The 16,351-nt window shown below is 49.3% G+C and overlaps 1 protein-coding gene across 4 annotated transcripts in view; it reads left to right on the forward strand.

Annotated features, from left to right (window-relative positions):
• The first annotated feature begins 3,368 nt into the window (after positions 1-3,368).
• ZCCHC2 (zinc finger CCHC-type containing 2) overlaps positions 3,369-16,351 on the forward strand; it is a 44,817-nt gene continuing 31,834 nt past the window's right edge. For 2 of the 4 annotated variants that reach the window (XM_030041752.2, XM_030041753.2), the window contains exon 1: positions 3,376-4,579. In XM_030041752.2, coding sequence (XP_029897612.1) covers positions 3,635-4,579 — 945 coding nt within the window. In that variant the 5' untranslated portion in view covers positions 3,376-3,634. Of the gene's footprint in view, positions 4,580-16,351 lie in introns of all 4 variants that reach the window. The other 2 variants (XM_030041751.2, XM_030041749.2) reach the window with 2 other exon arrangements.

Genomic DNA, 16,351 nt, shown 5'->3' on the forward strand with positions numbered 1-16,351 from the left:
TAATTTGAGCAGGGGTTATGCTGTAGAGGTGAAAAGACGGCAGGTGGAGGAAGACTCGGAGAAGTCGCTAGTCCTGTTTCTCCAAATCCAGCTGTGGCAACGGCCACTCTCTCGGACACGGCATCTTGCTCCGCGTGGCGCGTTTCTGGGCCTTGACCTGGGGTGCGAGGCCGGACCCCTGCTGCACGCTAACGAGGGCCGCTTCCCAGAGCGGGGCTGCGGGGCTCCCGAACCGGCAGCGCCGTCCCGCCTGCTCCTCCGCCCGCTCCGTGTTGCATCAGAGTTCATCTGGCTTTCAACTTCGAGGGAGATTACAGACATATTTTTCCCTCTAAGGCTCTGTACCGTGCTCACCTTAAGTCAGCATGACTGTGGGCCCAACAGTCATTAAAGATCTATGCAAGCTATACTTTTTTTTAAGAAAATCAGATTAAAAAACCTCGAGGGCAGCGGCCCTGGGCAAGTCAAATTTTACAGTAGCCTCTCCTGTTGTGCCGGCTTGTCGGTGATCCGTGCATTTCCCCACGGTGTCCTTCTTCCATTCGCAGCCGAGTTTCACTTTCATTTCTCTTGGGCTCTCGAGTTTCAGTTCCCTTTCCACATTGTCCTCTTTCTTGCTGCCACCTCCCTCAGCTACTGAAATACTTGGAAGTTCACTTGGAATAGCTTTGTCTTCTTTTTGCTTTCTCATGCTATTCCTCTTCCTTTTTTTTTTTATTTCCTGACTTCACATCTTTCAAATCTGTTTTTCTCAAGTATCATAGCTTAAGCCATTAAGAAAGGGGAAACTAAGAAGGGCTGAGTTAATCAGGTTCTTAAGCTTATTTGTGAAACTAAGCATCAGCTTGGGAACTATCACAAATAGGGATGGGCTCAAGTATTTTCTGGACTCGAGGAGCATACTTTCAACCGTTACCCTCGTGTGTGGAATTTATCTTACCTTTGTGGATTCATGAACGGATCAGCCGTCCTTCTCTTTCTGTCATCCCCCTCCTCCCCTTCCCCCCAAATTAAATTCCTTTTCCACTCTCTGTGGTGTTACCTATTTGGAACTATGTCACGTTTTATTTGAATCACGCATTGTTAAAGTAGGAAACATTATTTCTAACATTCAGATCATTGTAATTCTGATCCTGCAAATTCTATCTGGACTAAGTATCTGTTCAAATTACTAAGCAGAAACCTCAAGCCTTGTTTCTGTGCTTCCATGCACATTCCAAGCTTGGCACATCCCCTGAGATAGTCACGGTAATTTTTCTTTGGAAAAAAACATAACGGCAATGTAACAAGAATTGCTGTAATTCTAGAACTACTACTTCATAATGACAATGAAAGAAAATACTATCCTGGGATATTATGATAGCTGCATTGATTGATAACTGTAGGGATCTGGAATGATTCACGGGTCCAGCCAGGCCCTAACTAGCAAACAGTATAAAATAAAAGAGGATAAAATGGGTTTATGAGACATCTTGCGCCTATTCTTCACCTTCCCGGTCCTGGGACCAGCACAGAACTGCTGGCAGTCCAGGATGAAAGGGTAAGACTCATTTCCCACTCCCCACTACACTCCTGATGCCACACCTCCTGGAAAAGGCCGTGACGACAGCGAAAGCGCTGCTGTGACAACACGAGGAGAGCTGCAGTGAGTCAGGTTCAAGTCCGTTTGTGTTACCAGAAGAGGATCGAGCAGCAATTAGGAACGTATAAACCTAACATACGCTACCTACAAGTTAGTCCTTTAATTTTTTTAAATAAAATACATATACTTGCTGCATATATATAAAAATGCAGGCTATGGTTTAGCCTATAACCACTATTCAAGACTGCTCTGTGGCAAATCTGAGCGATGCGCACAAGATTGTAATAATCTGCATGACGTTTACTTAGTTGTTTAATAAGCAGGCCCTTTCATTGTGGCACAGTCGGCTTCTGGACAGACAGATAAGAGGGAACTAGCACTGGCAATTTATACTTTCTTGCTTTAAGCAGTTCAGGGATGCTGCTTTGCATAATTGTAATTAAAGCACATTTTATTTTTCACTGTGTTGTTCTGCAAGCCATGGGCTCGATTCTGTTTTCAAATGTACTGTCTTTATGTAAATGTGTGGGAACCTAAGCAAGGAGCATTGCAACTTTCTGATTACTCAGGATAGTGCTTAGTCTTGTAATTGTAGGCTTTGTCGTTGTGGATCGCAACAGTTGGGAACAGACCAGGGGAACGAGAATGAAGCAAGCCTGCGATTTCACGACGGACTATCCCTAAGCCGTTTTGCCGTACTTTTTTTTTTCCGTAGTATTCCCTGTATTTCCCTCCTGTAAAGCAGCCTGGTAGAAAGCCACGTGACACTGTAACAACAGTAATTAAAAAATGAGACATCTTACGACAGTAATAGTTTCAATTGCATTAGAAAGGTAAAAGCCGTGTTTCTGTAGGCAACTAGCACTGTTCCATCGGCGCGGTTCAGCTTCGGGGCCGGTCCCGCCAGCTGCGGGTAAATCCACCTGCCTCTCCCCGCACACCGCAGCCTAGTCATCGGCCAACACTCGGCCTTATCTCGGGAAAATCTTCCCGCTACAGGAGGGGGGGAGGTTTGCTCCCCCACTGCTCTGGGGCGAACTCCCGAGCTGTTCCCACTCGCGTGCGCGGTCCAACCCACGAGGCAACAACCGCGAGGCCGAGCCGGGAGCCAGGCCGCCGCCGACCTGCGGGGGGGCGGGGGAGGAGCACGACTCCGCGCCCCGCCGTCACGCCGCCGCCTCGAAGCGCCGGGGCCGGGGCAGCCGCCCGGCTCTGGCCCCGCGGCCCGGGCTCAGGCACCGCCGCCTCCCTCTCGCCAAGAGACGAGCGACGGCCCCAGCCCGGGAAGCGAGGGCCGCCTCGCCTCCGGGCGCCCGCCGCCGTTGCTCGCGGCAAGGCACCTCCCGAGGGCCGGCGGCACGGAGCGAGCTGCGGCGCACCGCGAAGGAGGCGGCCTCGGCCTCCGCCGGGCGCTGAGGGGACCCGGGGCGGGGCGGCTGCCGCGGGCCCGGGCCCACCGCGCTCGGCGCGGCGCGGCGCAGCGCCGCCCTGCCCAGGCCCTGGCCTCAGCCCCGGCCTCGGCGGCGGGCGCCGCGCACGCTGGCGAGCGCGCTGACGTCGCCGGCGCCGATAGGCGGAGAGGCGCGCTCCGCCCGCCCCCTCTCGGCCGCGTCCCCCTGCCCCGCCCCCTCCGCCGGGAGCTGGGGCTCAGTCCGCGCCGGCCGGGGCCGCGAGCGCCAACGGCCGCCCTCCGGCTCTGAGCGCGCGCGCAGGCGCGCAGGGGCGCGCGAGGGCCGCGCGGGCGGGTGCGCGCGCGCGCGCACGGGCGCCGGGGAACGGCACGGGGCGGGGGGAGGGGGAACGGCTGCGGGAGCCGCAGACGCCGCCGCGAGCGAGGCCCGCCCATCCCCCACCCGCCCGCCCACTCCCCACGCGCGCACACGCCGGGACCGTTGCCCCTGCGCGCGCCTCTCCCGCGCCGGCAGGGCCGCGGCAGCATGAGCGGCTCCTCCTGACCGCCGGCCGCGCCGCGTCCCGTCCCGTCGCGTCCCGTGGCTCCCCCCGCCGCCGGGCCGGGCCCCGTCGGATGTTGGCGTCCCCCCCTCGCCGAGGATGCTGAAGATGAAGCTGCCCCTGAAGCAGACGAGCCACAAGGCGGCGGCGGCGGTGGAAGAGGCGGCGGCAGCCGCCGCGGGGCTGGGGCTGAAGGAGCCCGGCGGTGCCCTGGACTGTCACCTCCAGCTGCAGCAGGTGCCCCGGGCGCCGGCCCGCGGGGGCGCCGCCGCGGGGAGGGGGTGCGGGCTGGAGAGGCCGAGCCAGCTGCACGGCTTGGGGCCGGGGCCGGGGCCTGGGCCCGGCCCGCCGCCGCCACCCCCCCCCGCCGCGCTCACCGCTCCGGGCGGCGGCGGGCCCGGCTCGGCGGCGGCCCGCACCGACAAGGAGACGGTCTACGAGTGGTTTGGGCTGGTGCTGGGCTCGGCGCAGCGGCTGGAGTTCATGGTGGGGCTGCTGGACCTGTGCAACCCGCTGGAGCTGCGGTTCCTGGGCTCCTGCCTGGAAGACCTGGCCCGCAAGGACTACCACTGCCTCCGCGACTCGGAGGCGAAGGCCAACGGGCTCAGCGACCCCGGGCAGCTCGGCGACTTCCGCGACCCGGCCGTGCGCTCCAAGCTCATCGTCTACCTGGCCCTGCTGGGCTCCGAGAACCGCGAGGCCGCCGGCCGCCTCCACCGCCTCCTGCCCCAGGTGGACTCCATCCTGCAGAGCTGCCCGGCGCGGCGGCCCCAGGCGGGCGCTGCCGAGGAGGAGGGGGCGGAGGAGGAGGACGTGGTGGTGGTGATGGACGGAGCGGGAGAAAACGGGCAGGCCGGCCTCCCCGCCGCCCAGGGCCTGGGCTTCGGCGCGCAGGAGGAGCTGCTCCTGCTCTTCACCATGGCCTCGCTGCACCCGGCCTTTTCCTTCCACCAGCGGGTCACGCTGCGGGAGCACCTGGAGCGGCTGCGGAGGGCCTTGTGCGGGGACCAGGAGGAGGAGGGCTTCGGCCGCCACCAAGCCCAGGTAACGCCGCGCCTGGTCTCTTCCCGCTGCGCCATCTCATCAGGCGGTTTCCTCCTCCTTCCTTCACCCCCTCCCGATTTTCTAGGAGCTGGGGGCGGCCGCTTGCCTCTTTCCCCGAAGCCCCCCATGGGGATGTGGCCCCTCCCGTCTCGCCTCGTCTCTCGTCCGATCCCCCCACACACACCCCCCCCCCCCCCCGGCAGTGTAGGCCCTGGCCACCCCCACGAGCTGCTGTAGGGTCTCTAGTATTTTAATAATTTCTTTTTATTGTTGTGATGTAACAGTGCCTGACCATGACGTAGTAGAACCGGGGAGGGAGGGAGGACTTCTTCTAGCCTGCCGTGCTTTCTGGAGCACCGCTTTTTGAATCCTGCCTTGCTGGAGCGCAGGGTGCAGAGTATTGCTCCGGCTTGACTGGCTGCCTCGTAGCTGTAGGCCACTGGAGAAGTTGTACAATGCAGAAGTACAAGCGACAGCTTGACTAAACTTGAAAAAATAACAGTAATAATGCTAGATAGAAACTGTACGGCCTAAGAGAGCGTTCTCTAGGGGCTTGAAACAATAGAACGCGTTGAAATAATTTTCATGTGGAACCTGCTTCCCGCCCCCCCTCCAAAATGAGACGTAGGCTTGGACTTGGCACGGATCAGGGCAGCAGTCAGGGGTCAGCGGCTCTCAGGCTGGCTCTCTGAAAAGCCACGTTCGGTAAGGTGGCTGAAGAGGTTTGGGAAGGGGTGGTAATCGTTCTACTAAGGCAGCAGATTCGAATGTCACAACTGGAGCTTCTGTTCAGAGAAAAGCTGATTTTCTGGTGGCTGTCGGGAAACAGCAAAGCACATCTTGAAAGCAGATGTGCCACTTGTTGCTAGAAGGTGGCTGTCACCGAGAATGAAGACGTTCAGTGAGTGGCACTGAAGCGTTCTCCTGTGCAGCAGCTATGTTTAAACCGAGGTTTTCCCCCAGTGCCATTCAGTGCTGCCCTCTTGGTGAGCGTTGGCTTTAAAATCTGCCCCGTATTTATGCAACCAAGCCATCGTTGTGGAGCTCTGCAGTTTTTGGTCTATAGATGGCCTCTCATGCAAAGGGGAAGAAAGGGCTGGAAGATAGCTGTTTATAGTGCTGTTCAACCGAACACATCAGGTTTTCATCGGGTATGTAACAGAAGAAGGTACAAAACAGTAAGGGTTGGGGTTTTTGGATTTTGCTTCTAAGTTGGCTTGCAGTGCTATCCAATTCAGCCACTCCTAGAAAACTGTTTCACACTGCCTGCCATACAAAAGGAATGGCTCCGTTTTCTGTTTGGTAAAGACGGGATATGCTCTTGAGGAGTAGTTGGAGGAGACAGATGAATTTCTAAGCCTTCAAACACATGAAGTAAATGCTTGTATCGTTTTAAGGCCAAAGCACATTTGGCAGGTCATAAACTAGTGGGTAGATGTTACGGTACTGAAGTCATAATGAATTCATAGCATAAGTCCAAAAAGTGTTTATTTTGGCTCATTGAGCTGCATCAAGTCTAGCTCTATCCCAAAATGAATTCTGGAAGTCCATCTTTAGGGGGAGAAGTTCGAGTTGCAGGAAGTGGTAAGACCGGACACTGTTCTTGCTGGGTTTAAAGTGCGAAGAACTGGAAACATACTTCCTGCCTGAAACTGGCACATCACTTGTAGCTGCTCAGTGTGTCCCACCAAATGCATTAGGAGATCAGGCTCTCATGAACTACCGGAATTGAAGTCTGTTTTGTGCAGCATTCTGGCTTCGGCATAAAAGCAGCCTTCCAAGTTGTGGAGGTTTTGTTTACTCAGGGAACACTGAGACCCAAGTCAGCTTGGCTGAACATGCACATCACATATTCCCTAGTCCACGCAGGACTGAAACGGCATCCCTTCTGTAGGCTTTTTTTTCCTTTTTTAATGGTTAAATTGTAAGTACAGCAGAGCCTCTTCTGGGAAATAATGGCTGACAGGGAACGGAGGGGATCAGTGGTTTTCTGCTGAATATTTTCAGTTCACATTTACAGGGACGGTGGCACCCTTGCAGCTAAGACGCTGGGGGAAGTGGAGTTAGTAGCACGGTTGAAGACTTCCCTGGCAAAGTGCAGCTGTACTGTTAAATTGGGCTTGATTTAAAATCCTGTCAGGTGTCCACAGGCTTTTGTATCCTCCTTTAATCTCTGAAATTTAAGTGCCTTGGGGGCTCAGTTCATAAAGACCTCTTTGCATTTTTCTTCGGCTGGCCTCGGGTCAGAAGGGCTGGGCTCCCTCTTTGCTTATAACCCGCTCTGGGGCCACGGAGGCAGCAGCCGTGCGGCACCACGAGCTGCTTTGCCTCCCGCCCGTGGGGTGTCCGCGGTGCCCTGCGCCCTTCCGGCCTCCCCCGGCCCGGGCCGTGCCCCCCGGGGCCAGGCGGCGGGCCGCCTGGGCTGCCGCGCCTCACGGCCGCCCGGCGAGCGCCCGGAGCGGGCGGTTCCTGTCACGTTTTGCAACGGCCGCACCTGGAAGAAGGACTTGAACTTTCTCCTGCCCCGTTAAAGAGGGAGAGCCGGGTTCTGCGAGGGCAGAAGCACCGGCTGGGGGGAGCGCCGTAACGGCCCGCAGGTCTCGCCCCTTTGCCGGCCTGAGAACGGCCGGCGGGAGGGGGTGACCTCTCGCTTTGTTTGCGGGGAGGACGGATGGATCATGGCGCCTCCCCGCCCCGTGAGGGCGCAGCCCCTGTTCCCCGCCGTGCCGGTGGGGGCGAAAGGGCCGGTCCCCGGCCAGCCGCGCCGCCGAACCCCTCCCCGGCCAGGGATGCGGCGGCTAATGGTCACCGCGGCTTCCCGCCCCCGTGCAAGATGGCGGCGGCGGCGGAGCCTGCGCTCCTGGTCACGTGCCCGCAGGGCGGTTTTCTCTCCGTCCCGCCGGGGGAGGCGCGGCGCGCGGCGCCCTCTGTTGCGTAACGGGCAGGGTCTCGGCCGCTCGGCGCCCACGTAGCGGCGCGTGGGGCCAGTCCCCTCCACCCCTGCCCGGAGCGCGGGGGGGTCCCGCGGCCCTCCTCCCGGGGGGAGCGGGGGGGCCGGGCCGCCAGCTGTGCCGAGGGGGGCTGCGCTGTGCGCGGCTTACCGGGCGGGTGAGCGGCGGGAGGAGTCTTGTGCTGAGGGGCTGCTGGCTCGGCGCTGGCGTTCCCTTCCGTAACAGCCCCGGGCTTCCTCGGCTCCTGTCTTCTCGCCGGTCTGGAGGCGGCAGGAGAGCCGTTGTTCACGTGTCCCCCGAAATCGCACGTCCCGGTGGCAAGCAACGGTGATGTGAACTCAGCCTGCAGAGGCGATGGAGTTCAGACCTGGAGTCGCACCAGGTAGTTTACTCGTCAAGTTCAGATTCTGAGTTCCTTAGGGCGAGGACTCTGCTGTTGCGTGTGGCGCATCTAACAAAATGGCTCGGTTTGAGCTTTCACGGAGCTGTAACGTTTAGCTATAACGAGCGGCAGAACTCGAGGGGTTCACCCACAAAGAATTTGTGGGTGATTTACTAGAACGTAAAGCAGTTTGCTTTTTCCCATGGTTGGGATTACGTTTTCTGGATTGGACCTGTGCCGCCTGTTAAGATTGAGCTCACGTTAAAGTTGCTTCTTGTCAAAGGATTAATAGGATTGCTGCTCTTTTTGGTCTCCCGTTTTAATGATCCTTTAAGAACTTAACATTTCTTAGCAATACGTTTTAACAGATTTAGCTGGAAATGGCTGATAAATTCAAAAGTTGTAGGAGATAGGACTGTTCGGGTGGGATGGGCAGAGGTAGGATTGCTTTATAATTGCATAAACTTTGTTTCTTTGAGAAAATGTTCTGAAATACTTTTTTGGTTTTTTTTACTGAACGTAGAAACGTTTGGTACTATGCAGGTTTTTAAATGAAGGTGTAGTTCGTAATAACACCTTTTGGAAAAAAGGCATTGGTACGTTAAGCTGTGCAGAATATAAACTTTGAATCTAAAGTTGAAGTATAAGAATAAATCGGCAACATTCACATCTGTAGTTGTAAAACAAGCATTAATGTGCAAAGAGTCTGCTGATACCACTATATATATTGGTTTAAGTAACAGAAGACGTAGCTTAATTCTTGTCTTGGTTGTATGTGTTTAATAAGTGCATCAGTATCAAAGCTGTTTGACTTTACTGCTTATCTTGCTCCATCCCATGCAAGATCTGAGATCAGAATGCTGAAATACTGAAGGAGGTCTGAATATGTGCTAACATAATAAATGCGGCTTGTGTTAGGCACTGGAACATTTAATCAGGCATACTTGACAGTAATAGAACTAAGGTTCTGTTGAAATAAGCAATCTCCTGGAGATAATGGTTTGCTGAATAGTATTATAATTAGCTGGCTGGAGGATTCTTTACGGAAAAAGTCTCTACTTACAAACAAAGGGAAGGTTTCTATTTACAGAGTATTTTTCTTAGCAGGCTTCTATTTATAGGATATTTTGTCTGCAAATTAGAAGAGTGCTTTTATGATTGATCTTCAGTGACTTGCAGCAGAACAAGGTAGTAGAACTTAATTTTAGAATCTAAGAGCTCTGTCTGTGGAAACAAAAAGACAGGCAATCCCATTTTGAAGCTGCAGTGTAGTCTTTTTAGTGTCATAGAGTTGATTATAAGGAAAAGTGTGTCTTCAGACTCTGGTTTAAATAAGAGACAGAAAGATTGAAAAATGTCATTTTACTCTTGGCAAAGATCTTTTAAATGGTGGTGTGCTCCAGGAAAATAGAAATGTTTTACAAGTTTTGTGTACTGAGATAAAAAGTATTCCAGCTCCCTTAGTGAACCTAACACCCTTGTCTCTGAACAGGAATTTCTCTGCCTCCAAACAGGAGTTAAAGGGTTTCCAGAAACATTACTGGAAGTCTTCTGGAAAGGAAGTCATAACTAGGTAAAAGACAATGCCTAAAATGAAAGGCTTCTGTCTAAATGTGCGTGCTAATGCTCCAGGAAATTGCGGAGTAAAAACTTTCACTGCTTTCAGTTGTTTCAGTCGTTTAGCTCTAAAAGTGAGCTGTTAGGACAAGACAAGTTTGTAGCCTTGCCCAGTCCCTTTATACCTCGGTTAATCAGCCTCTCATTTTCCATGCCAGTTTCTTATACAACATAAGAAAAGAGCATTGAGGGCATTGAAAATATACATGACTTCCTAATGCTTGCACTGAGATTACTGTTGTTACGCTGTGGTCCGGTTTTCAGTGTTGCCCAGTCTTGACTTATTTCTAGATAGCAGGAACTCACTGGGCTTGGAGTACTGGGGACTCTCAGCTCTTTCTGAAGAGCTGCAGAAAAAGATGCAGACAGCAGCAGTAAGATGGCTGTATCTGTGAAACCACTGAAGTCTATAGGATTCTGTCTACTTAAATCTCTGTCACCTCATTTACTTGCTAATATCAGCGTCTAGCCATAGCTGCCCTAGAAAAAACTACAGTTGATTCTCCATTAACTATAATTAATACTAAATGTCTACTTTTCCTCCAAGACTTGAATTTCTGTAGTGTCTTCCCAGTCCAAGGGTTTATACTCTCAGAGACCGAAGCTTGCAGAGGACAAGCTCTGGCTGGAAACTGCATTCCTTTGTGAGCTTCATGCCTTTCCTCAACCTCTTAATCTTGTTCTTCTGGGGAGAAAAAAGTAAAAATACTTTTAATAGTGAAAGGAGATTTAATGCCTTGGGAAGTGTCTTAAGAGTGAGATAAGAACATGACAGAGATTTTCTGTTATTCGGAACTGCCATACATGAAAGAATACTTCTAAACTATGCTGCTTAGACCTCTTGAGTTCAAGAATTGGACAAAATGACCTATTACCCTCTGCCAGTAGTTAAAAGTAGTGATGAAGGCATTGTCTCTTCTCAGTACTAATTGTACTTCTGTGAACCACTCTTAGGGGGCAAATGTTTTTTTTAAATCTTTCTGCCACTCTAGGCCATTGTGAGAATATTTTTTGGTATCACTCTGAACTAATACATTCAAGTAATTTTCTTCTTATTCACTGAACAGACAACTGTAACAGCACTTAAGTTAACAGAGTTGTTGGATGAGCAACCGACTGGTGATGCGGTAACATCTGAACTGTTGCATTGCTGGCTTTACCTTCAAGTTCTCCACTTTGTCATGGGCTAGCTAGGTTAGACTGAAACTGTGGTTTAAGTCCAGTTAAAAGCTCAGATGCAAATGAGGCTTAGAGAAAGAATGTGCTGCATTTCTAGCAGACACAAGGTGCGGTATTCCCCCAGCACTGTAAATCATTGCTGTAGCTGCCATGTCTGATACTTCAAGTGTAGTTGCCACAGGCCTTGATAGCTGAAGTTGTTAATGCTGTGTAAGAGGTTGGTATGCCCTTTGTCTCAAAATTCTCATGATTTCAGGGTGCTGCAAGTTAGTCAGTATGTGATTGCTGAAACTGTCATATGGTGTGCTTTTCCTCCCTGAATCAGCTGATGTTTTTTCAAAAGGTTTCTGTCTCCCTTGTAGTGTTTTGTTGCTGCCTCTCACAAGTGAGCTCTTAAAATAGTTTCGCTAAACAAATAATGCCTTAAAGCACTCTTGGGCAACTGTGTGTTCTTTCTATGCAGTCCAGCTTACTAGATACAAGTTAAGAGGGCAGTCGCACATTATCCATGTGAACCATATGTTCAGCCAGTCAGGCTTTTATTTTGCATATTGTGGGGTTTTATGTCTGGTCACAGAACCAACCACAAAATGACTGAGGCTGGCTGGGACCTCTGGAGGTCATCTTGTCTGCCACCTCCCCCTGCTCAAGCAGGGCCACCTACAGCTGATTGCCCAGGACCATGTCCAGATGGCTTTTGAGTATCTCCAAGGCTGGAGACTCCACAACTCCTCTGTGGAACCTGTGCCAGTGCTCAGTCACCCTCACAGTAAAAAAAGTGTTTCCTGATGTTCAGAAGGAACCTCCTGCATTTCAGTTTGTGCCCATTGCCTCTGGGCCAGTCCCTGGGCACCACTGAGAAAAGCTTGTCTCTGTCCTCTTTGCACCCTCCCTTCAGATGTGTACATATATACATTTTTATATGTATGAGTCCTTTTCAGCAAAACTGCTTTCTAGCTGGTTAGGCCCAGCTCGTGTGATGCCTGTAGTTGTTCCTCCCCAGGTGCAGCAGGACTTTGTTTCCCCTTGTTGAACTTCATGAGGTTCCTGTCAGCCCATTTCTCTAGCCTGTGATTCTATGTGGAATAAGCAGCATTGTTCTGGAGGTTGATTATGCATGTGAAAAGAGTTAACAGGGAAGCACTTAAGTTGTTTGTTGGCTGTAGCTGAAAGAGAGATCGTTTGGTAGATCATTGTGGTCTTAGATCTTGAGGCTGATTCTGTTCTTAGTCTTGTAGGACAGCTCTCTGCATCTCAAATCAATTGGACAGTGCCATTGCGTAGTTCAAAGCTTGCAAACCAAAGCGTAAATTAGCAGCAATGTCAGTTGAGCAATTGTCTTCAGTCTTGATCTTGCATTTGGCTAGCAGCTTGTCCAAGACACAGTAGTGGATTTTTTGCGTGGGAGGCAATCTCTTGCATCAACGGTTGTCAACATTAAACAGATTTTGAAGCATTGCTGCCCTGTATGTTTGCATTTGTGAGTATTAAATGCATGTGCTGGATTTCCATTTAAGTATAAGATGGCACGAATGTTCTATCCCTATATCCAAGCAACAGCGAGAATTAGCTGATAGGGTGCAGATGTAGTTGCACACAGTCTTGACTAAAGCTTCCTCTTTGCTGCTGTTGTCATCGAGAGAGGGTTCAGCAGCACAGAAGTACACGTGCAGTTTCAGCTGATTGTTGCTTCTTAAGGGGTGATGTTTAGCCTTCGTGCTAACATCTGTGTATCACAGTTGTGAAGCAATAAGGGTGGTAGCTTGCTGGTAAGGATTGTTTTAAGCAAATCACGGCTTTGGTCTTGTAACTGGCACTGCATCTATAACGATTATTCTGACATCACTCAAATTTCTCTGAGGTACAGGTGCTGTAGCTGATAACTCATGATCATGAGTTAGACCTTGATTCTTCCAGGATGCCTTCTTTCATCTGGTTTTGTTTGCCAGTTCCCACTTGTACATGAAGGAATGAGCTGTGCCAGGTTATATCTGCATAGCCTGCAAGGCTAAGTAGTGCTGTCCCTAACAGCACATTTACTGAAGTCTTGCAGAAAAATAAGCTTTCATATTTGGGCATGTAGAACTAATCAAGCTGTCCAGCTGCTGTAAGCAGGTTTCCCTTGTTAGTGCTCATCAGAGCTGATGCCTGAACAGTTCTTTTATGAAAGTGCAATGCAAACATCAGAAGACTTATGTGCATCAGTCACTTGCTCATGATGATTAGTAGGCTATCCAATAACAGGTTTCATTACTTATTGCCAAACCGATACCAGTATGACATTTTTTGATCAGGCATCTACGTTAATAGAAGGCAGAGTTTGGACATCTGTCATGTGTAGACTAGTTGAGATTTGCTCAGCTCACATACGTTAGTTGTACAGAGCAACATCCTTCTCAGCAGGATGGCTCTCCATTTCAGACATTTGGTGCTTGTCTTTACAGTCCTGGGAAACATCTCAAGTGATAGGTATTTTTTTTTTAATATGGTACTTGCTTTCAACCATATGAGGAAGGATGTCTTGGACACAAAACTCTGGTCTAGATTGTGAGAGGAGAGAATTTTTAGAGCGCTCTCTTAGCTCATTTCACTTTCAAGGAGAAATGTAGTTAATCCTCTAGCCTGTCACAAAGATCTGTGTGATTATTAAATTAATTATCTGGCAACTGGTTTGGGGCCACCCACGTTTCTTGCTTCACTGTATTTTAATCATTAGCAGCAGCACTATGAGCTGCAGTGAATCCTTGCATGTGAAAGCCTTGCAGTGACAAAGGCTTATGCAAGAATTAACCTTACACTTGCACGTGTTGTGTGCATACATTTTATTCATTGACAGGAAATGACTAGCACAATTAGCACTATACAGCATGACCATCGACAGGAACTCCTCGGCAGCGTACCCAGTTTTAAAGGACTTGTGTTTGTGGTGTGACTGGCACCAGGTGGCAACCCATGATGTCACTCTTAATACTCATAGGCCCTCCAGGCTGCCTTGACTTTCCAGTCACTTGCATGCTAGCGTTGTCCGCTCTGACAATGCCACTTGTATTTTAGTTACTTATGAGTGTTTGATGTAGGATTGTCAGAGTAGCTAACACCAAATGTGAAGAGTTGTAATGCAGCTTAAGATAGGGTCTGGAGCTGGCAGAGGAACAACCCTTCCAGGCTGTAAGTTGTAACGTAAAGCTATGACTGCCCTGGATTACCCTACTATCTGCCTCCTGTGTTCCATTAGGTATTGTGAAAGCTGTCATTCACAGAATACACGCAGTACATATTACTGGTTTAACTTTCTAGCTGAAGAATTTTTCAAGTGAATAAATTATGAACTGTTTTACAGTTAACGATGATTTCTGAAATCATTGGTATCAGGACTTGTTTAAGTACAGGTTTGAACCATGTAATATTTTGCAGTTTAGAGGGAGCCTTCAAATGTGGATGTAGTTCACCTGGTACAGAACGCTGCCATGGATAGAAAAGTAACCATTCTAGAGTAATTCTCTGCAAAAATATTTGAACACTGTTACAAAGATGATGTATGTGCTAGGTGAGAAGCAGATTTCTAGTAGTAGGAAGTGTAGCAGCAATAGTTAATGCTTCTTTGACATAAGCTGAGTAGAATACATCTTTGAAGTGAATCTTATTTCCACACCTCTCTTCTAGAAACCGCTCACAATTTCTTTGACTTCTTAACTAGCAATTATTTATTAGAATAGACTGTAATTTATTTTTCCATTAATCAAAACAAATAGCCTGACTTTGAATGCAAAAGAAGGTCTGACTTTAAATTCGATTGTTTTTAGATCCATTTGTGAATTTTAAAAAAAAGTAATTGATTAGGTGGAAGTCTCACCTTGTTCCTTAAAATGAATGAAGCACTGCCTTCAGCTCTTATGCTGATGATTTCGGAGGTGGAAGAAGACATCTTAGAAAAGTAAGAGTGAATAGTTTGAGAGCCTCTCTCAAGAGTTAATCCAAATGTCTGTCATCTTCTGTATGCAGTGTGGAAGAAAGATATCAAAGCTGCTTTGGCAAAGCCTGTGGCTGTAGTTTGAGGAAGACCTCACTTCTGCCAGAGAATTGACATTGATCTTCACTAGAAATCTTGGTTCAGTTGTTGGATTTCATGTCAGGAAGACATTCAATCTCGTACCGAAGTATGTGCTAAACTTGTTAGCTTATGTGGTTTGGACACAGCCAGTTAATCATAGTAGTAGTACTTTTTATGGACAGTCTTAAATGAATTACAGTTTTAACAGGGTAACTTTAATGCTCAAATGCCAACAGTTTTGTGAATAATACATGACCAGGAGTTAACACTTAAAAAGTGAAGTACTTGGGTTTGGTTATGTCCACAGTTGTTATGAAATGTCTGACGAAACAGTATCAATGGGAGTTCTGAAGAGATCTGAAAGTGGCTCCCTCCAGAGCATGCTTGTGGGTTGGTTTTTGTTTTTTTTTTTTAAACTAAACTTGGAAATTTGCTAAAGCTGTTAAAATGCAATCTCGTTGGTATACAGCTATTTTCCTTTCTTTTTGCATGTCTGACATTGCACTCATAATTTATTAGATGTTTGAAGCATGAAATACTCTTTTGATAGTTAATGTCATGGTTTAAGCCCAGCCAGCAGCTAAGCACCACGCAGCTACTCACTCACTCTTCCCGCCTGGCCCCTGGTGGGATGGGAAGGAGAATCGAAACCAAGTAAAACTCGTGGGTTGAGATAAGAACAGTTTAATATTTGAAAGAAAAAGTAAAATGTAATAATAATAATAATGGTAATGGTGATGAAAAGGAAGATAACAAAAAGAGAGTGAAAATACAACCCAAGAAAGACAAGTGATGCACAATGCAGTTGCTCGCCACTCTCCAACCGATGCCCAGTTAGTTCCCAAGCAGCAATCCACCCCTCGTGGCCAACCCCCCCAGTTTATATACTGGACATGATGTCACATCGTCTGGAATGCCCCTTTGGCCAGTTTGGGTCAGCTGCCCTGGCTGTGTCCCCTCCCAGCTTCTTGTGCCCCTCCAGCCTTCTTGCTGGCTGGGCATGAGAAGCTGAAAAATCCTTGACTTAGTCTAAATGCTACTTAGCAACAACTGAAAACATCAGTGTGTTATCAACATTCTTCTCATACTGAATCCAAAACATAACACTATACCAGCTACTAGAAAGAAAATTAACTCTATCCCAGCTGAAACCAGGACAGTTAAGTTTGCTGAGATTGTTTACTGAGTGACTAGGGACCGGTGTGAGTTTCATCTTGAGGAAACAAAGCATGCTCTATATTTTAAATCTGATTGCTTTGAAACCTGAAATTACTGACAGTCAGTGTAGAACACAAACCGTACACTGATTTAGATGAAACAGCTAAAATGTCAGTTCAGTTCCTCAGACCATCTGTAGTGCAGTCTAAAGGCACATAGATGTTCACTTGCTAATTGTGTACTGCTGTGTTGATGTGACTGATGGAAGTTAGATTAACACTATGCCTAGGGCAGGCTTGATGTCTTACTGGGTCCTAAATGAGTTGAATGTATTGTTAGGAGTTGCCGCAGTTTGTGCCCACGCTATAGATGATGTAAAGCTGGTTTAGTAAGATGAAGCCAGCTTTAGTTCATACATCTGTCAAATCTGAAAA

The sequence above is a fragment of the Aquila chrysaetos genome, chromosome 18, assembly GCF_900496995.4.
Source record: "Aquila chrysaetos chrysaetos chromosome 18, bAquChr1.4, whole genome shotgun sequence".
In the NCBI taxonomy this organism is placed as follows: domain Eukaryota; kingdom Metazoa; phylum Chordata; class Aves; order Accipitriformes; family Accipitridae; genus Aquila; species Aquila chrysaetos.